Source organism: Camelus bactrianus, chromosome 5, assembly GCF_048773025.1.
Source record: "Camelus bactrianus isolate YW-2024 breed Bactrian camel chromosome 5, ASM4877302v1, whole genome shotgun sequence".
NCBI classification, from domain to species: domain Eukaryota; kingdom Metazoa; phylum Chordata; class Mammalia; order Artiodactyla; family Camelidae; genus Camelus; species Camelus bactrianus.
Genome location: NC_133543.1, coordinates 54,731,554 through 54,754,422, shown reverse-complemented (window position 1 = coordinate 54,754,422; position 22,869 = coordinate 54,731,554). Strand labels below are relative to the sequence as shown.

General features: G+C 32.8%; 1 protein-coding gene across 1 annotated transcript in view; it reads left to right on the top strand.

The window, feature by feature from the left end:
* Positions 1-22,310, top strand: part of SP3 (Sp3 transcription factor) — a 47,092-nt gene extending 24,782 nt beyond the window's left edge. The window contains exons 5-7 of the mRNA XM_074363902.1: positions 12,467-12,659; positions 17,936-18,132; positions 20,547-22,310. Of these exons, the coding sequence (XP_074220003.1) occupies positions 12,467-12,659; positions 17,936-18,132; positions 20,547-20,863 (707 nt within the window). The 3' untranslated portion in view covers positions 20,864-22,310. The remainder of the gene's footprint in view (positions 1-12,466; positions 12,660-17,935; positions 18,133-20,546) is intronic.
* The last annotated feature ends 559 nt before the right edge of the window (positions 22,311-22,869 follow it).

Genomic DNA, 22,869 nt, shown 5'->3' with positions numbered 1-22,869 from the left:
AAGGAAAGGAAGCAGCATCCTTTTTCTTTTTCAGATTACACATCTCTGGAGATGAGTATTTCATTAGGTTAATTGTGAGGAACACTTCGGGAAATGCTGTAATAGCATAAATAGAAGGCTGCGATGTTCTTTTGGGACTAGAGACTCGTGGGACACGTTTGGTTAAGAATAGAGAGCTCTAAATAGTATTGGTGAGGATTTTAATGTTTTTTAACTTAAGCCCTGGAAGATTTTTGAACAAATGAATAACATGAATAAATCAACTCTTGGAAGATACACTTCAGGAATAGATTGGGATGGGAAGAACTGGCAATAAAGATGATAGGAAGCTATTTCAGTTACACATGGCTAAAGTAAGGAAGTAAAAATGCTAGACATTTCAAAAGATGAATCTATAGAATTTAGTGATAAGCTACCGAGAATAAAAGATGAGTCCTCTAAAAAGATCATATTGTTGTCAGAGTTGGGAAGGGAAATAAACTAGCAAGTGTGGTTTTTATGGTTATACTTAACTTTTTCTGTCTTTGTGTATCGTGTCTGTGAAGGGACGTAGATAACTTATTTTAGTAAATAGATCTCTGTGAAGAAGGGCCACATCTGGACCTGAAAAGGTTATTTCCACATTGTTCACAGATCCTGACCTTTAAGGAGCTTGACGCTGTAACTAGGTGGGATTTAGGGGTTATCTTCTGTATAGAGGAAACAGATGTATCCAGATGTGGGACAAAGAGTGTATTGAATATTTGACCAACATAGGGACTTGGGAGTCATGATTCTTCATAAGTAGACTACTTGTCTTCTAATCACATAATAGGATTGCCCTTTTATGTCATTTTTGATGTCAGGCATGTCCATGTGACTCACTATGGCCAATAAAATGTGAATGGAAGTTTAAGAGCAGGATGTGATTTATCACATTACCTTTTACCTTCCTTGGCAAGACAGTCTTGGAAGCATGTGTCAAGTGGAGTCCTGAGGGACCTGCCAGTCAGAATTGGACATGTAAAGTTAATGAGAAATAAACTGTTGTGTCAAGCCATTGAGATTTTGGGATTGTTTGTTATTGTAGCACCGCCTCACTAGTTCTGATCGATGTGTTAGGTTATAATTTTAGTCACAGTAGGTGCTCAGTAAATGTTTGAATTGAATACATTGAAATTTGAGGAAAGAAGAAAGTGTACAGATTCTACAACTGCAGAGATAACAGCTTTTAGGCTTATATTCCTTATAATAGACAAACCCACACATGGACTAATTACCTTTTATATATATAGGTAATAAGGCAAAGAGATTATGTAGAAGGCACAGGAAAAATTAGAAAACAGTGAAACTTGTAACATTTTAACTAGAAATAATTGTTCAAAGTTATATGTAGATGTGATTTACTGGATTATTTAAAACATTTTTTCCCATTTCTGGTGGTAGTAACTCAAATTAAGATTGTTGAATCCATAGAAAGGGTAGTGAATAATCCTTAGAAAAATAATGTGCATTTTAAACACAGGATTGAGGAAATCAAGGGAACCTTTCGTATAAAGATAATTTTTTAAATAAGGGGGCAAGGGAAAAACCCCAAACCATTATTTTTTCTAGTTCTAGTGTTTGTGGCAACAACATCAATTTTAGTTCAGTGCTGGAGTAGAATCTTTCCTCAAACGAAGCCTTAGGTAGAACCCCGGGGTACAAAACTGATGGTATATGATTGCTCTGATTCATATGAGAGCCTGAGACTCTGTATGTAGTCATCTTTTCTGCTGACACTGTCCTTTAAGGAGCTGCAGTTTGAAAATGCCTGGGTTGGAGCCATGTACAGTCACTGTGGCTGTCTTCATTTTTGGGGAGTTTGGGTTTCTTAGGCGAAGCCTTCGGTGCTTTCTTTAGGCCTCATTTATCCAATATTTATATATAGTTTTAACAATCCTGGCTGATTTCTAAATTTAAAACTGGCGTGGAAGATATACCTTGGAATGGACGATGGATGTAGTGGCCTGGGAGGTAAAGGATGATACCTGCAGAATTGGGAAGAAGGTAAAAAAGAAAAAACAAAAAAATGAAGTAGATAGAAGAAGTAAGAAACTGAAATTCTGTATGTTTTTAGTACAGTGTTCTAGGGGCTTATTTAATACCATAAATTATTTTTAATAATAAATTTGAGTCATTAGACTGAGCTTCCCACTAAAGAAAGCAGGGAAATGTATAATTAATTCTGAAGAGATTTCCATTCAAAATATGGTAACTTGTAGTTATCTGGTAAATTACCATCCTAAACAACTTATGCCCTGAAGGTTTTGAACTTTAGAAGTTTTTGGTGTATTTTTAAAGTGATATACAAATAATTAAACATTGAAATAGTAAATCATACTCTTTTCCAATGTTTAATGTTTTTTAAAGTTTTTAGAATTAAAACTTAGAAAAGAACACAGGTTATTTAAATTTGAGAAAAAGTTTATTATATGCCATTGCCATTGTATTTCAACAAATCGTAATAATATATAGTATCTAAACAACGTAACTGAAATATGTTCTGTCATAGCTATTTTTTTTTAAAGAGTATTTTAAGAGATGACTGCAAACCATCTAGTTTGGAAGAGAATTTTCTTGCAACATGAAATTAGAGTGGATTAGGAATAGAATTAATGTAGAGCTATGTTTTGCATTCTTGGTGAGTAACAAACATATGTGAACATGGGAGAAGATATGTTTACTGGATGGATGATAGGAAAACTGAGAATTGGATTGTGAGAGGTGAGCTTTTTAAAAAAAATCGTATATAACTTACTGCTGTTTTTATATATTTCCTCCCTTGGTCTTACTAAAGAAGACTTTAAAAAACAACAAACAACAACAGTGTCTTTTCTCCTGAATTGCTTAGACTAAGAAGGTGTTTTGCTTATTCCAATGAAGATTAGGTGATAGATAAAATGTAGGGAGCCAGTTTATATTATGGTCATGGTTTGTTTTGAATGAAGCTCAAAACTTATATCTTCCAGTTTAAATACTTAGTATTTTTCATAACATGTGAATTCAGATCATCTTTAGTTGTCTCTAAAAATTGAATGTACTTTTAGTGTGAATGTTTGGTCCTGTTAGGATTTGAATATGCTGAGAGTTGTGGCAGCTGCTTGTAACAAATCACTCATTGTTTCTTAGATGGCAGTCAGGGGTTATTGGGAACTATCTTTTCGGTATTATTTTAACTTGAGGGAGTGATAAAGGAAAACAATTGTTTCTTTTTAAAAAAATTTGAGAATAGCTTTAAAGTATTCTCTTTAAATCTGGAATTAGAGAGACAGTTAGTCCCAACAGTGTATGGGGGAAAGGATGAGCCTTAGCAAAGAGTACTGTCTACAGCAGTATCTTGATGTGTATCCTTCATAGTTACTTTGAACTTCTTATCTGTGACACTGAAGATTTTATCTGTAAGGCTCCTAAAATAAGTCGTCTAGGAGAGTGGGAAGCAAGAAGGGAGATTTTCCTAGATTTTAAAAAATTATAGTAAAAATCACATAACATTAAATTTACCATTTTAACTGTTTAAGTATATAATAGTTCAGTAGTGTTAAATATATTCACACTGTTGTGCAACAGTCTCTAGAACTTTTCATCTGGCAAAACTGAAACTCTGTACCCATTCCCTCTCATTCCTCTCCCTAGCCCTTAGCAACCACCATTCTACTTTCTGTTTCTACGATTTGGTCTACTTTAGATAACTTCACATTAGTAGATTCATGTAGCATGTGTCCTTTTGTGATTGGCTTATTTCACTTGGCATAATGTTCTCAAGGCTCATCCATGTTGTAGCACATAACAAGATTTCCTGTTTTAAGGCTTCACAGTATTTCATTATATGAATATACAGCGTTTTCTTTATCATCCCCAGATTTTTAAAGTCCCATTAATTTGATTTGAACAAATTACAATTAAAGCCACATACTCATATGTAAGGAGATAGAACTGCTATTCCTGGGAACTAGCCCTGGGAGGGAACTGATCTTTAGCAATACTTGCGATATAGTTTTGCGTAATTCTTTGTTGTATGTCCTTTCTCCATCCATTTTTAACTGTGTGACTTCAGGCAAACTACTTAACCTTTTGTTTTCTCATGCAGAAAGCAGGGAAAAATACTACTAAAACCTTAGGGTAGAGGGAGTATGAAGTAAGTTAATGTAAAGTGTCTGCAGTAGTATCCGACAAATAGTAAATCTTGTGTGTTATCATCTGATAGAGTAAAACACTGTTGCCTTTAACAGTAACTTATCTAGTACTTCAGATTGAATAAAGTTAATATTTCACTATTTTTAGTGTATTAATTGCAGGTCATAGTCTTTCTCATATTTGTGATATATCTATAAAATAAGGTCTTCTATAAGGCATATTAGAAAATCAATCATTTCCAGTTACGTTTATATCTATGTGTGTATATCCTATAAAAGTTTGTATTATCTGGATTTACTAGGAAGAATAATAATTAAAGTATAATCTCCAATTGGGTAAAAAGCTTTGAAAATAATTTGGGAAACTTATAAAAAAAAATAGGGGATCAGATTTGAAAAAGATTAGTAGAGATGAGATTTAAGATTAAATTTACATGGAGTGGGAAGGGAGCAGTCATAGAAGAGTAATGATCCAAATCTAAGGAAATAGGGTTTATGGCAAAGAGATTGCTTCATGTTAAAGCAGAAATTACAGAGAGAGAGAGTGTTTACATTTGGTAAAGACAAAATTTTATTTTAAAATCTCCCCCTAAAGTGTTAACTTCTTTTGGTCAAATTAGCGAAGTTATACTTTTAGAAATCCATGCCTATAATTTAGAACTATCCCCTTGAAAGAAAAATTAGGAAAAAAAGACTTCTGGTAACTCTGAAATGTCCATAGGAATCTAAATAGTTATGAATGTGAAAATCTAATTAAATAATATATGAGATCTTGTAGGATTATCTTTTAATTCTGTTTAGGTGATTTTTATGGCAAGTGAAATTGATTAAAGGGAGAATGTAAATACACTTTTAGAATCAAATGAAGTAATTTCATCAGTAGTTAAAAACTGAAGGCAGAGAACATGAAAGCCTTTGATAAGAACAACAAAATCCTAATGATTTGCTATTGATAAAGGAGCATGTCTCATTTTATCAACAGTACTGTAATTTGTATTTATCTAGTGTTACTTAAATATGCATCTTTCAGACTTGATAAAGCAGTAAAGAATTTATCTTAAATATTCTCTTAGCTCTATTGACAAATAATTAGCAATTAGTCTTAGGAAGAAACATTAAGCATTTCCTTCTGGCGGTATTTTTAATAGAAATCTAGGCAGGCCCTGAGTTATTAATGCTTAACGCTTAATATTGATTATACAAATTGCCATTGATGCCTTCACTAATTCTGTGTGAGATTTTACATGTAATATGCCTGCTCACTCGTCCATTTTTTGCATGCTTTTAGCATGCTGCTGCATATTGCTGTTTATATATGCGTGAATGTGCTTGAATTAAATGAATTTGTATTTTCTGGTTTTAACTGAATAACCTTCAAAGTGGACAAGTGGCTTTAATATTCATGTAAAGAAACCATGGATTGAATAGAGAAGAAATGCAAGTATCACTGAAAATGGTAGACAGTTTCCATCTGTTATTGATACTGAATCTCACCTAAATTTTTTGTTGCAACGTATATGCTGTCTAATACTGAGCTATGGTGATTAACAGTACAATTTTTTCTTATATATCTATTTGTGTTTTATAATTAATAATCAATTAGAATAGTATTACATTTATATGCTTAATTAAGAAACATTCATGAGGTGCATGTTCACAGCTTACTAATAGTGTCAAGCAATCAGGAAGATTTGGAGAGCACTGGCTTCAACCTCTTTTAATCCACAGTAACAGCCAAACTCTTTGATGTTATCAGTGCTATTTAGTGGTGGCTATGGGAAATTGGATTCATCCTTACCCACCCTCACTACCACACTTCTGTACACCACTCTCTCCTTTTTTGGTACTTCTCTACTTAAAGTGTGCTAATAACATGTTAAGCTACAACTTACAATTTTGTGATTGTCCATTCACTATACAAGAAAATTAGTCTTTGTAACCATACTCTGTGTGTGTGTGTGTGTGTATTTTTTCATCATTTAAAGTTCTTCTTTTTCTTTAACTCTTCCCCAGGTGTGCAGGAAATTGGAAAAAAATTTTCATTTTTATATCCCTTTCAAAAACTTGTTTTATTGGGGTAAGCCTTGAAAACAATCATAATTATGGAACAAAGTTACTAACAATCATATACCAGCCAGATGAAAAGGAAATATAAACATTTTGAGATAGAGAATAGACATAATAAAAAACCAGTGCTGTTAGTTTTTAAAGTTCTTATATGTATATGGAAATGTCCTTGAGAATTTCTATTTACATTACTTACTTTTTTTTCTTGCATTTAAACTTGTTTTTCCTTATGTACCAAAAGTCAAGTTTGTATATTCACTTTTTATACTACTAGTGTATATTATATAGGTAGTGTAAACTAACCTTTATTTTCGGTAGCACTATTTCAGTTACTCTTACATGTTAAATCTACCCTCGTGGGCTAAGCTTAGGAACTTCAGTGCCATTTTTATAATGCTTGATTTCCTGGCAAAACTCTTGGAAGAAGTTGTATATACTTGTTTCCATTTCATCTGCTTTCCATTCTCTTCAATCTACTCTGGGCAGGGTTATATCCTTACTTCTCTATTGAAACAGCTCTTGTCAAGATCACCAATGATTACCACATTGTTACATCCAAAAGTCATTTCTCAATAGTCATTTTACTTGACTAACATTGACTAACAAGTATTTGACATCTATGATTATGTTCTTGAAATGATTTCTTCACTTGGCTTCTGGACAGTTTCCTCCTGTCCCACTGGCTTTTTTTTTTAATCTCCTCTGCTTGTTAACTTTAAAATGCCCCAGGAATCCCCAGGATTTCTTCCTATATAAACTTAATTCCAGGTGACTCTCAGTAACCAACTATATATGTTGACAATGCCCAAATTTGTATCTGTAGGCCATATTTCTGTCTGAACTCCAGATCTGTTAACTGCTTGGTCAACATTATCATTTGGATATTTCATAGGTACCTCAAAACTTTCATATCCAAAAATGGACCCCTGACTGGCACCCTCTTCATAATCTTTTCTACCTCCAGTCTACTCTGTTTTGGTTAATGGCAACTCCTTCTTCTAGTTGCTCAGGAGTGAAACCTTGGAATTGTCTTTAACCCCTTGTTCTTATACCTCACATGAAACCCTGTTACCAAATCTGTTAGCAAATGTCTTTAACTCTACCTACAAAATATTTCCTGACTCTGACCATTTCTTACCGCTTCTTCATTAACAGCTAGTTTTAGACTATCATCACCCCTCTACTCTCAGTGGCCCTCACTAAATAAACTGTAAACCTCTAATGGCCTGCAAGGTAATACACAATGTATAACATCAAATATGATCTTATCCCACCTTTGCATTTTTATCTCTGCTATCTTACCACTTAACTACTTTCCTCTGCATTCATTTCACTCCAGTCACACAGGCCTCCTTGCATTTCTCTGAAAACGTTAAGCATACATCATCTTGCCTTTCCTTCTGCCTGGAATACTTCTTGCTCTTTTGCCTCTTTCAGCATTAAATGTCACTGTATTGGCAAAGCTTTTTCTGACCACTCTAAAACAGCTAGTACTCCTCTCCTTTCTCTCCTGTCTGTCCTTACACTACTTTTTCCCATAACAGTTAACCACAACCTAAAATACCATGTACAGTTGACCTTTGAACATGAGTTTGAGCTGCTCAGATCCATTTACACACAGAGTTTTTAGTAGTAAGTACAACAGTACTACACCATTTGTGGTTGGTTGAATCTACAGATGTATATGACTGTGCAGAGGGACAGCACCCCTAACTTCTGCATTGTTCGGGGGTTAGTACTTACATGTTTATTTGTTCTGTCATCTCCCACGAAAAAGGAAACTCAATAAAGGCATGAGCTTAACTCTTGTTAACTTTTATCCTTAGAACCTAGAACAGTGACTGGCATATTGTAGTCACTCACATATTTATTTAACATATTCTAAACTTCAAATTATGGACTTAATTTTTAGAGCACAGTCATCTTAAGGTTTTTACGTTTATGTTTTTGTTTTTTAATTCTGATGATGCGAGAAGGAACTACTTGATTGTTTAGGAACTAGAGATGAAACCACAACAAACGTTGATTGACTGTCTTTAACAGATTTCCTAAGTAATCTCCTATAGATTACTTTAAATTTTTTATTTAGAATAATCTTTATATTGAATTGTAATATACACTCAGAAAAATGTGCAAAGTATATGTGTGGAACTTGATGAATTTTTATAAAATGAACACATAGGAAAAATTATCACCTGGATCAAGAAATAAGATATTGCCAGCAACTCAGCCAATCTCCCTATACCCAGTCATTCCCCCCGTAAAGGTAGGCAGTCACTATATAGTAGTGTTGTTTTGAGCTTTATTTAAACGGAGTATCTATTTATATATATAGATAAAGATAAATACGTATGAGAGAAAGTGTGTGTCTTGTTTAAAATTATGTCTGTGATTTCCTGTTGCATATAAGTTGTTAATTTCATTGTTTTAACATGTTCCATTGTATGAATGAATATATCATGATCTATTTTCCGTTCCAACACTAATGGATATATGAGTTGTTTCCAGTTTAGAATGAATTTCTGTACTTCTGGTGTCATGTGTGTATGCATTTCTGTTGGAGTGAAGTTGCTTGGGTTATAGAGTATACGTAAGTTCAGCTTTAAAAGATACTGTCAAAAGAGCTTCCAAAGTTGTTATACCGATGTACACACCCACCAGCAGCATGGGAGTTTCAGTTGCTCTACTACTTTTTAAATAATTGTTTAAAAAATTTTAGCCATCTTGGTGTGCAGTATATTTATTTCACTGATGTTAATTTTAATTCTGATATCTAATAATATTGAATACCTTTTCATACTTTTGTGGTCCATTTTGATGGCATTCCTTCTTTTCCTGAGCTTGATCAACAGTAGATTTCTAAATAACTAGGTACCATGTAGAGCACTAATAAAGTATGGGGAAAAATACTTGTCTATTAACTACACTGAGATATTGAGGAAGATATAAATTTGACTGCCTAGTACTGAAGACTTCTTTTTAAGGTGTCTGTTAAACTGATACGCCAGTTTTAAAGGGGAATTATTTGAGATTTACTAGATTAGTTAAATTTATGATTGATTCTAAGATATCTCAGATGTGTATGAGCAAGTAAAATGCTTAAAAATCGGGTGTAACACTTGTTGGGCAATTGATTTATTGTCTTAAGTGAGCACTTTGTGGTCTTGTCCATATGAACTGACTCTTAATCTTTAAAAAATCTTCTCTTTATATATTGTTTGCATAATACATACAGATAAAAGGAGCATAGGAAAGTAGAGGACAAAGTTTTTCCAGGTAGATTATTACCTCTATTAGAAGTTCCTCCGTAAGAGGGAAGGGTTTGTTCATTTAGTTGGATTGTAATTTCTGAGCACTTTTGAGTGAAGTATTCATTATCTAAAGGGATATTATGAACCAATAAGTAGAATTAATTCTACCATAAGCATGTATAGAGAAGATGACATTTGAACTATAAGTAGAGGTTAGATGAAAAAGGAAAGAGCTAGAAACCAGGCTAGGCAAGAGGCACATGTGAGGGTGTGGCATTAAGAAAGGATATGTGTTCTGAAAATGAGAACTTCAGTATTTTAACACTGAAGTTGGAAGAGCAGGTTGGGGCCAGATTGAGAAGGTTCTTGAATACTGACTTAATGAGTTAGGACTTAATATTGTAGAAAACAGAGGATTAGTACAGGTAATGAATCAGGAAAGTGATGCCATCAGATTTTTGTTTAGGAGGAAAATTCTGGGAGCTGTATAGAAGTTGGATTGGCAAAAAAGAAATGAGAGGCAGGGAATGGACTGACAGGACTCACCTGAAGTTGATAGTTTGAACAGTTAGATGGCTTGTAATTATTAACTAAGAGGGGTGCAAGGAGAGGGTTTGGTGAGTGGACAAGATGTGTTCAATTTGGACATGGTAAGTTCTTCATACCTATGTTATATTCAGATTCAATAAGGAGAACTTTGTTATAGGTATCTATGCCCATGACACACTATAAACATATTTTGTAGGTTCCAGAGAGAATTAGCAATATGAGCAAGAACACCCTGTAATAGTATCTTTGTCCCCTCAGTCAGATTGCATTTCATTCTTGCTCTCTCTCATCAGTTGCTTTTTTTTTGTTCTCTGTGTTGTCTTTAAATTTTTCTTCTGTCTCTCTAGAGTCCTTTATTTTTGCTATTAGTATTCTGTCCTCCTTTTTTCTTGCTGTCTTGTCACAAATAATGTAAGATGAGCAGCTTTAAAAACATCTGATAAAATTCTTCATTTTATGGACTTAAAATTTATCCAACTTAGGATATGTAATATCCATATGCTGTGTCTTTTATTTAACTTATAAAAAAACTAGTACTATGCAGTATTTGTGCAAGTGATTAAATGTTTTATCACAGTGATGCAGGTGGACACCTTATTGTAAAGGAACAGAGGTCAATACTCATTTTTGTTGAGTTTCTGGGTGAATTTTATACATATCTAGTCGTTTATCCTGAAATTTCACTGAGGAAATAAAAACCAATTTCCCCTTAATTTCCAGCTATCAAATTCTCTCTGCATCTGGGGTCTAGCACAGTTCATGGCACATGGTAGCTAATTATTTATTGAATGAACAAATGTGCCTTGTGTCTTCTTCCCTCATGTAGTAGAGGAAGAAGTAGCTGTGCTCCATCAGCTCAGCTCCCTCCCCCAGACTGTCTTCTTTGATCCCCTTTAGCCTCTTCTGCCATGTTTGTCTCCCTCTTAAGCCAGACATTTTGAAAAACTTACCTATACTTGTTATTAAACACTTTTTCACTTCTTGCTCATTTTCTTAGTTTCTTTCTTGATTTTTGGCAGTATTTGATATTGACCACTTCCTTCTTCTTTCTTTAATGTAGCACATTTTCCTGGGTACTCCTTTCCTTTGCACATTCTTCATCTTCTTTTTTCCTTAAATGTTTGTGTTCCTCATAGGCCACTGTTTCTTCTAATTCTACACATAGCCCTTGAATGATCTAACCTGTTCTTTGGATGGACTCCCAACTGTATATAAGTCCAGCTTTTTTACTGGTTTGTCTCACAAACAGTTTAGATTCCATGATCTTCAACCTTGAATTTATTAACTGTCCTTCTTTACCTCCCTCTGGACCTTCTCCAGTATTTCCTATCTCAGTGAATGGCACCACCATCTGCCCTGTTGCCCAGGCAAGAGTCTCCTCTCTTCCCATTTCCCTCCTTGATTCTTAGTTGTAGTTATTCTGATAAACTAGTTTTAAACTGAGACATTTTTCTTGATTGTACGTTCTAGTTTTCATTGTATAAATTCAAGAGTTATTAGGGCACATTTGATTTTTTTTCGGCTATTTTTGCTCCAATTGTTAGACTGATAGATCTAAAATAATAAATTTCCATTGAGATTTTTAGTTTACATGAATCAAAATAAAAATTTGCAGGAATTTGTTTTACCAAAGATGGTTATATTCAGTGTTCTAAATTCTTTTTTTTTTTTTTTAAGAATTAGTTTTCTGAGATGAAAAACCTCAGTTTCACATAGAAAATGATTTTATATCATTAGCAATACAAAGAAAGATATTTGGCTATGCTGAGAAAATGATATAATTTCCTGCCATATCCACTCTTCCTCTCACCATTGCATGCTCATTTTGTTTCCCAGCCTGGTTTATAATAAAACTCCTTGAAAATAGAAACTCTCTTACACTTTTTCACCTTCTTGCACAGTGATACTGTGGTGTGGCCATTATAGATATTTTAGTAACTAATGACTTTAAAGCTTAGGTTTGTGAGTAATAATTTCACAGTACCTACAGAGAGGCTTGATTGCATTCCCATAGTACCTACATTTTGTGTTCCCATAGTAACTACAGATAGGCATAATTGATAGGCTGTAAAAGAGAGGTTTACGGCATTAGAATTTGTTCCAATTGAGTTGACCGTTGGATTCACTGACTATTTGAACAATTATAATTGAAGTTTCAGATTGTTTTATGACTCAGCTTGCTCAAAAAAAATTGTTTTTCTTAATGAATCTTAAAAAGCAAGCTCTCATGCTGGCTTTACTTGCTTTTTGGCTTAATCTCTTATATTTAGAATAAAATATATTGTTTTGAAAGAATAAGCCACAACAAGGAGCAGTGTTTATGCTCCACAAATGGATGATTTTTGACTTTTATCTAGTATTCTTTTTACCTTAGAGAGGCTCAGATCTATGCTATCTTTTTGGGCCAATGGGCTGCTTCTCATCTGTATTTGTTTTTTTCTTTAGATATTAGGATCAAGGAAGAAGAACCTGATCCTGAAGAGTGGCAGCTCAGTGGTGATTCTACATTGAATACCAATGATCTAACACATTTAAGAGTACAGGTGGTAGATGAAGAAGGGGACCAACAACATCAAGAAGGAAAAAGACTTCGGAGGGTAGCTTGCACCTGTCCCAACTGTAAAGAAGGTGGTGGGAGGTATGCACACATGAAACATACTCTTTTTCTTTCTTTTTTTTTTTTAAAGACTTAATATCATCAGCCTTATTTTTGAAATACTGCATGCCCTGTCACTAAATTATGGAAATTATTCATTACATGATCATTTTGTGTGTTTGTCTGTATGAGTGTGGCAGAAAAAATTAGAACAAAATATGTGAAGTCAAATTTTCAGATCTAAATGCCTTTTTTAAACTAAAATTACTTAGTTTACTTTCTTTAAAAAAAGTACAGCAAGATACCATTTAACAGGTCTATCAAAAATTAGTCTGTTTGCAAAGTAGCAATGGAATTAGCCTAAATACAGATTTAAAAGTTGATTCTTAGCTTGAGAATAGCAGTTATATAATATAGAAATAAGAAGTTCAGAAATAGTTGATAATGATAAAGCATAAATATTTTCCATTTTCAACAGAAATGAGTAATAAGCCTTGATGGAATTTTTTAAAAGTGGAACTGTAATATTTCAGTTCATTGTTTTTTTAAAATAAACATAAATAAAGACTTAACATGACAGGAGTAAAACCCAGAACAGATCAGTAATTATATTAAATGTGGTTGGATTAAGCTTAATAAGAGACTGAAACTCAGATCATATTTAAGAAAACATAAAATCCAGCCTTTTTGATTATAGGAACATCTCAAATTGTCACAGGAATGTTGAAAATAAAGTGATGGAAAAGATTTATTAGGCAAATGTTAACAAAAAGAAAACTTGGGTAGCAGTGTTAATATCAAGCATGGTAAGATTAAGGTGAAAATATCAAATGAATAGATAGGGATATATTTCTTAATAATACAAGAAGATTTAATAGCCATGATACCTTTTTCACAGTTTTGAAATATATAGGGCAAAAACTGATAGAATTCTAAATACATACTAATCATATCCTCCAGTTACAGTGAAAGGGCTTAACATACCTCTCTCAGAAATGAACTCTTTAAATAGACTGAAAAAAACTCCACAACTGTTAATACAGTTAATGAGCATGAACTAATAGAGCCTGTCTCCCTTTGAGTTGGTTTGTACATTGGCCAGCTCATTCACAATAATAGTAATGACTAATAACTGTTAACCCTGAGAGCGTTCTGTGTTCGAGATGGTCTTATAAGTGAGGCATGGAGAGGTTGAATGACTCTTAAGAGCATACAGAAGTGGGATTTGGACCCATTTTCTTACTCCAGGGCCTTAACCACTACACATACTGCCTCCCAAGTGGATTTGCTTCTGCATCTGATCCTTAGGCATTTGTATTACTACCAGTAATTATTCAGTTGTCTGAAATTTTATTCTTTGAAATGTTTTGGTCAATTTAAATAAATTAGTGTGGAATTCTGGTTAGGCAATAACTTTTCTGAAATTTACCATCATTTTTAGAGGAACTTTCAAGATAAATTGTTCATGGAAGTCAAATCTAATTGAGAGTCAAGGCCTTGCCTATGTTTTGCTTATTCTTTTTAAATTGAAAACCTTCTTAATTTATGTTTATTAAACTAATGCATGCTTATAAGAATTTAGAAATATAGAAGAGTATTAAAAGAATACCAAACTCCTACCCCACTTCAAGATGACTACTGTAGCATTTTTGTATATATCCTTCCAGAGTTTAAATATGTTTTAAAGTAGAATGTCTTGTTCTCACTGTTTTACATGTCTGTTCTTTTGAAAATTTTTGTGATCATATTTCCATGTCTATATAGAGTCTGCATCAATTTTTTAATGACTTGTAATAGTATTCAGTTGTATAGCTGTATAGAGTTTAACATCGTTTTTGGGAGTTTAATGTTGTTCTAATCCTTACACATCTTTGCACATCTGTCTGATTATTTCATCAGTATAGGTTGGCAAAGGTGGAATTGTTGAATCAAAGGGAATTTAGAAAGGTTGTATCAACTTATACTCCACTAGTGGTACATGAGAGTATCTGCTTTCCCACACCCTTGTCAACAATGGATTTTATCATTTTTAAATATATTTATCACTTTTAAGTCTGACTGATGAAAAGTAACACCTCACTATTTTATTTAGTATATTTTTGTTACTTTGTGAGATTGAACATTTTTGATGTTATTTTACCATTTCACAATTTCTTTTGTGAATTGTTTGTCTTTTGTGTATCTGTTAATTTGTGTGTTTACCTGTCACATGTGCAGATATTTTTTCCAAGTTTTACATTGCCTTTCAACGTTGTCAGTGGTTTGCAGAATGCATTTACACAAGTAAAGAGAGTTCTCCCACTTAAAGTTTGCAAACTTTTTTTAAGCACAAAATTTTTAGTTCAATCTTTATATGAGATGCCTTGTTATCATGCTATTAATCTCCCTTATCCTGAGGATTATAAAAGTACTCATTTTTGTTCCTTTTTGTAACTTATTCTAAGCAGTCAAAATTGAAGTTCTTAAGAAAACTATATTGTCTCTTAGAGCTCATTTGAACAAAATCCAGCTAATATATATAAGATAGGCACAACTGTATCATTGACAGTTGCTGCATCTAATTAATAAAAGCATAGCATAGTAAATCCTGTTGTGCGAAGTGAGGTAGGTAGCACTTTAAACATTTTAGAATATTGGCCTTTTTTTCCTCAGCAGTACTCTCTTAAAAAAAAAAAAAGACTATGTGTAAGATGGTATCTTAAGAGAATTAAATTTTATTTGTTTACCTTTTTGAGCAAGATGTAAAATATAATTAAATATTTTAAAATTGTATTTATTTGGGCATTTAGCCAATATTTATTAAGCAGAACCAGCTGTCAGAAACTTTTTACACTAGTGGAAGAGACAAATAATTTTATAAAGTAAAATAAATTCTAAAGGCATTGTTGTTATATAGGTTTTGTGTGGATCTCAATCCATTTTTTAAAAATTATTTTGCAAAATCTGTTTTCTTCCCTGTCAGCATTTCAGTTTGTGCTCTGTTTCTCCTGTCCCAAGCAAAAGACTCAATTTACTTAACTTTTCTTAACCCCTCTACTCAAAATTTAGTTTTATTTATCGTGTTACTCTATCTTTGCATTAAAATTTTGGGAGCAAGTTTAAGCAGTCAAGAATAGAAACTTAAAATAGCTTTTTTAGGTCATGTAATGGGTATTAGGGGGTATAACTGGATAAATCAAGAGGAAAACTGATGGTAAATCTTTTATTACTTGATGTTTGTTGAGAAATTCACTTCAGTTCTCTTCCTTCACATCACATGTCATATATCCATATCTAGATTTTACCTTGAGTGAAATTTTTTTAATAGAAACTTTGACCTAGGTATTGGGCTTTTCCTTATATATTTTCATGTGCCCCGTCTCCATTTTTTTCTTTTTTAGATGCCTGTCCCATTTTCAAACAATGAATATGTCTTGTTTCCTTATAATTCAATTGATGAAAACATCTTTCTCTGGATTCTTGGTTCTTTGAGAACTCATATTTGTTGCTGTAATTTGTTACAATCTTGTGGCTTGTACTCTCAAACTAAATTTTGCTAAGTTAGTAAAATAGCACTTTTGAGTTTATAAAAGCACATTGACTGACCTGAGTGGTAGGCATAGAAGAGAGGCAATAAGTTATGTATAGAGTGAACTGAATTGGGTTCTCTGTGAAATTGCTATGGTGAACATAATATGTAAAATCGGTTTGTACACCAATAGCCACAAACATTGCTCTTTTTCTTAGGACTATTTAAGAATAAAACAAATTTAAAAAGCTAAATTAAATGGATATAATACTGGCTTGGTTAAGACTTTGGCATTGCAGGTGAGCCAGAAAAACCTGTTTCACTCAACTCAGCTCTTCAAAGAGAGTTGTAGAAATTGGGGGTGGACTGGAGCAGGAGCTAGAATTGTGTTAGATTATGACATCCTTGCCCTTGAGACAACAGCATGACTCCTCCTTGTCTTTACTTATGCTATTCCTCTGCCTGGAATGCCTTCCCTCCTTTCTATCTAAATCCTACCCACCTCCTCCACGAAGCCTTCTCTAACTACTGGAGCCCACATTGATGTCTCCCTGTTCAGAACACCTATGGCATCTAACAGCCAGCACAGCACCGTTTAGCACTGTTTGTCCTATGGCAATTTCACATGCTACTGAGTGTGAGTACATTAAAATATAAATGTGGGGAAATATGCATTTTTCCAGTAAAATTTGAGAAGCGATAGGTATGTTATATACAGGAGGATTTGCAGGCTTATGGAAGGTTTACAGGCTAAATTTAGACTGAAATTGTGGGAGGAGGGGAAGTTGGGGGGTCTTAAATGTACTTTTTTTTTTTATCTCAGAGAAACTGCAAAGTTTTTATAATTGATTTTGACAGTTGATGAGTCTGAAATGTCATGTTTTCTTATAAACGCATTGTTTTTATTCAGTAAACTAGCCTAATTTTTTTTTAGGTTAAGTAATAACATTTTCTGTAGTGTTTAATACAATTTGAATATCAGTTCAGGAATCAAAAAAGTTTTCTTCTTGCTTAGGCTAAGATACCTGTGTTCACTCATCTAAGCACATAGTTTCTAAACCCTGCTCTTGGTATCAAATACTGAAATGTAACAGATGTCAAATTTTGCAATGTGGAGAAACTGTATTATCTCTCTGATTTATAATTTTGAATATCTTTGCATGGTTAATATGAAGGGAATTTTAACTATAAAGATAATTTTAATTTATATTTATTTCATATAGTGCTAGAAATCTAAGATGATAGTTTTGTCTAGATTTTTTTTCTCTGTTTTTCTCTTAAGTCAGTGTATATTCAGGGTGTGGACATAAAAATATGTGAATAAATATGCTTAAATCATGTTAATTTAAAGTCTGATCAAGGTGCCTTAATTGTACCTGTGAATAGTTGCACATTTATTATTGGTTTATTTACTTTTGAAATTAGCTGACATCATGACTTTGAATAGACCATTTAGTTTCTTGTACAACTAACTTAATTGGATTGGACCTATGCATAGAATTTGTGAATGGTTCTGACAGAATAAAAAATAGCTGTATTATACATATTTTATGTATGAAATGTCCTTTTAAATTATGTATTTCTTGAGCATATTTACATTTGGACAGCAGTCACATTAATTCTGGAGTAAAATTAATATGTAAAACTTAAAAATTTTTTAATTTAAATTGCTTTTAAATGGTCTTGGTTTCTGATTGACCTCATGGTGATAGTGTCTTCTATTTGAAATTCAACATGGGGCATATATGAGTGGTAATGTCCATTTGAATATTTTCATATAAGTATATATTATTCTGTGTGTGTTTTTTAGAGGTACCAATCTTGGGAAAAAGAAGCAACACATTTGTCATATACCAGGATGTGGTAAAGTCTATGGGAAGACCTCACATCTGAGAGCCCATCTGCGTTGGCATTCTGGGGAGCGCCCTTTTATTTGTAACTGGATGTTCTGTGGTAAAAGATTTACTCGAAGTGATGAATTACAGAGGCACAGAAGAACACATACAGGTTACTAATATTTACTTTTAACAGACAAAAATGAATTATAGGACTACATATTACCTTAAAAAAATTTTTTAGCACAGCTTACTGAACTGAATTTTTAAAATATGACCAATTATATCAAATTTCTATCTTCAGTAATGCCAATTTAAAAGCACTAATTACAGACAAGCCAGTGTGGCTTACAAAATAATGTTTTATTTTATGTAGATTTCAGTTATCTCTTTTTTTTTTCAGTTAGCTTTTTTGTTTTGTTTCCACATTATTGAATGTCTTAAGCCACATTTATGTTATCATTATTAATTTTAACTTTTTAAAATTAGTTGCCTGCTTTTACTCTTGATCTTAATTTTCTTCCTCCTCCTCAATACTATAATAAAGAATAATTCCTTTTCCTCTGATAAATTCAGGCATTTCACCTTTTATCTTGTTTTAATATCTGTGAGGTAAGCAAAAGACATTTCATAGAGGAATGGCCAAGGCAATATTGATGTCAAGACTTTCATTAAATTATTTTTACATAGTGTTGTGTGATTGTTGTATGAAATGGACCTAGGAATGACCCAAATTGAATCCTAACTAAATATAACTTATACAGATAGTTTTATCCTACTACCATGTAATGACCAAGGTATTCATCAGTCTGTGCTCTCAATACCGAAGAACTGAAAAATAGTGCATTTACAGTGTCTAGAGAGCTTAAAAGAAGGAACTATGGTGAAACGGATAGTGTGGATTTTGAAGTCTCCTAGATCTAAATGCATACAATAACCTACGAAGTCTGTAGTAGTACACATAATATATGCTCTACTTGTTTTAATTTCTGTCTCATCAAATAAGTAGACAAATAAGCTTTGAACTGTTTGAAACTAATAATATAAGAAAGTAGATAAAATATGCTCAGAGGCAGAGATTATTATTACTAGGGTAGTAAGGCATTGTTGGGCAGTAGGCAGGGATAGGCCTTAAGATAACCCTGTAGAAGAATTTTCCTCAGTGGAATTTGAGCAGCAGGATATAAAGAGAAATAATGTAAAACAGAAGAAAGCTCTATGATCAAATAAGTGTAGGAAATACTGTTAAAGACGGTTGCTACAAGTACCTTCAAGGAGCGCCTCTTAGGGCCTTAAACTGAACGTTAATGAGCACTGTACATCTCCAAGTGGGGGAGGTAATGTGTGTAGCATTCCCCAACTTTTCATCGTGCCATTTGCCGTGAGCATCTCTCAGGACTAATGTTCCTCAAGCAACTGGGACATAACCTTCCCAGAGGAATAGAATAGTGTGTGAACAGAGAAAGAGGGAAACTTTGTCATGCCTGAAGATGAGATTTTATTTAACACATTTCTGTTACATAGGATTGAGCCACATTATAGAGGTCTTTGGAAGTTAGGTAGTGGAGAGTCTCAACTATTTAGTTATCTGCAAGTTACTCTTGCATTTCCGTACCACTTGATACAAAGGTGAAGTTTTGTGCTGTGATAGAATTTCACGTTTAAGAAAGATTTGTCTTGGCATTGATTGGTTGGATTGGAGAGGAAACAGCTAGGGTGTCATTGCAGTATAGTTTCAGGCATGAGGTCTGATGAGGACCTACTAAGAGGAGAGTTGCTAGAACAAGAGATAGGTAAGACATTGTGAAGAAAGTAAAGAAAATGTTAGATTTGTTTGCTGATTGACTTCTCTGGATTGCTTTTAAGTTGGCTTTTTGCCTTATCTGTCTTTCAGAAATTCTCTTACATAGTAGGTCTTCAGCATAATAGAAGTTCAGTCTGTCTTTTGTGTTTTAAAAAAAGTTTTATTCATGCTGGGAAATAATTTTAGGCATCAGAGTCTTATTAACTTTGACATCATGATATATTAGGGTTGCTCTTCATTATTCCAGCTGAAATCAAGTCGGCTAGCTATCTCTATTCTTGGGATTACTCAGCCTTTATTGGACTTCAGGGTTGTGTCTTTGCTTTAATTGAAAAGTACTCTGTGTAGTGACCTGAATTCACATTTAAAAGTTAAAGGTTAAGTATCAGGGATCTGACATGTTAATAATATCTTAAATATAGCTTAAAACAGTATTTTTCTTTGAAGAAGTACATTACAGATGGTCATTTTTAAGCTGGCATTTTGTAACAGATATTTCAACAAACTATTAACATAGTTGAGGTATTAAATTGGTATCTGAATATCAGTGTATAATTTAATAAGGTTGAAGATAGCTTTTCATCCAAAAATAAAGATGACAGATTTATTTTGAAAAATATTCTATGAGAAAAATCTTGCAGGGACAGCCCATGAAACTAATATAGTCCTAAATGAACTCTGCTCCCTGTCCCTGTCACTGTTGGCTCATTTTCTTTCTAAGAAAATGATCAGTGTATTAATGCTGAATTTAAAAAACTTAAGTAACTTAATTTTTTTAACAGGTGAGAAGAAATTTGTTTGTCCAGAATGTTCAAAACGCTTTATGAGAAGTGATCACCTTGCCAAACATATTAAAACACATCAGAATAAAAAAGGCATTCACTCTAGCAGTACAGTGCTGGCATCTGTGGAAGCTGCACGCGATGATACTTTGATTACTGCAGGAGGAACAACACTTATCCTTGCAAATATTCAACAAGGTTCTGTTTCAGGGATAGGAACTGTTAATACTTCCACCACCAGCAATCAAGATATCCTTACCAACACTGAAATACCTTTACAGCTTGTCACAGTTTCTGGAAATGAGACAATGGAGTAAATATTACACAAATACTTATTCATTGTGGTTATTTTTATACAGTAGTGAGAAGAATATTGTTCCTAAGTTCTTAGATATCTTTTTATTGATGTGCAAAAATTTTTGGATTGACAGTAACTTGGTTATACATGACACTGAAATGCCTTACTTTGTATGATATTCCATAGTATATTAAAAATGGTAAAATTGCATGGGTTTTTGTAGGTACTTTTGGAATCTAGAAGAAATGAAATTTTACCAAGTTATATAAAGAGAAAATTGAATTTAACAATGCGAATGGTAGTCTAACCAAATGCATCAATCCTGTGTGGTTTAGTGTAAAAATGAGAACATGTTGGTATTTATCTATTGTAAGATAAAAAAAAGTTGGTGGGTGAAAGAAATCATGTTATGATAAAAAAAATTTTTGTAATTTTCTTGATGACTGGAATTTTTATTATGCATAACTGACAAATCAAGTTTCCAAGCAAATGTTACATAGTGTAGGCTTTACTTAGCTTATCAATTTGTCATTTTGAAGCTAATTATTTTAATTAGGTTAACTATGTACAATATTTTAAGCATTACTCTTGTAAGATTTTGAAAACTACATTTTAACATGGAACTCTAGGAATAGTCACCTTTTAAATCCTGTTGAAAAGCCATGTTTAAGATTTAATTTGCCAAAATAATGTCTTGTTAATATTCTTTCAATAACGAAGTTGGGCAATATAACCAATGTTTAAAAAGTTTAAAATGTATAGGTTGAGGCATTTGGGTGGTAAGAAAACGTTATAGTGAATTATCCCTTTTCTTGAACATTGGAGGACCAAAAAAATACGGTGTATTGCGTCTTAGCAGTGATTTTTTTTTTTTAATCCAATCTTGTTTCCAAAAACCATATGTCTGCCAGGGCCTTAAAAGCCATCATGTAAATTACCAGTAAAGTATAACATATGCAAACATAACAAAATCACTTCCATAGTGACGATACTCCAACCATATGGATATTAGTCATAGAAAACTAGAGGTTTTATGATATTTTTTAAGTCTTTTTTTTTTTTTTTTGGTCTAGGTAGTCAGTCTGCACTTAAATATCAACCATTTTCCTTTTTTGCTTTTTCCCTTAAAATTTATATGTTAAAATTTATATGTATCCAGTACATTTAATTGAGAAATGTATGTTTTTTATTATGCTGTATTTTCTTTTTATTTTTTAATTATTGTTTATATTTTCAATTATTAAAAAATGTACAAAATAAAGTTTCATTGCTGGTCTTGTAAGAGCTATACAATTTTCCTAAATGTATACCTATAACTGCAGCAGTTCACCTATTTCAAAAATTTGGAATTCTGTTCATTTGTTATTCTTAAGACCACCTCAAATTTAAAGGCTACCTTATTGTACGTTTAAAAGTGTATTATAACAGTGTGGTAGTTAATAAAACACTATTTTTTTTTCTTTTGAGTTTGTTGTATTCCTATGCATTTAAAATAATTGCAGTGGTATGGGGTAAGAAAATCTGTATGGTTTATTTTTCTTAGCATTTTATTTGCAGATTCTTTATTTCAGACACTGAAATTATTGTAAACAGGTATATTTACTTAAAAAGTAGAGGCTTTAGCAGATTACAATTTTTTCACCTAAGAATAAGCTTTTTTATTAAATAGAAGTTTTGAAAATCTTTTAGCCCATGTTGATTCATAAGAATCTTATCAATGCCATTTTGCAAACCTTGTTTTTTGTTTGTTTCCCCTTTAAAGCAATGCAGAATATTTTGATTTATAAAGAATTTGAGTTTACATGAAGATTCTTGAATACAATAGCAAAAGAGAAACTTTGGTAACCATGGCAAGAGTTATTTGAAAAGACTGTTTTTGAATTTATGTATATCTAAGCATAAAGGCAGGGTAGGAGGGAAGGAAAAATTACCAGGATATTAATATGAATATTTTAGATATTTAAAATAAAAAATCCAATTACTTTATACATGTATACAGTGGGGTTAAAGGTTTCCATTGTTTAT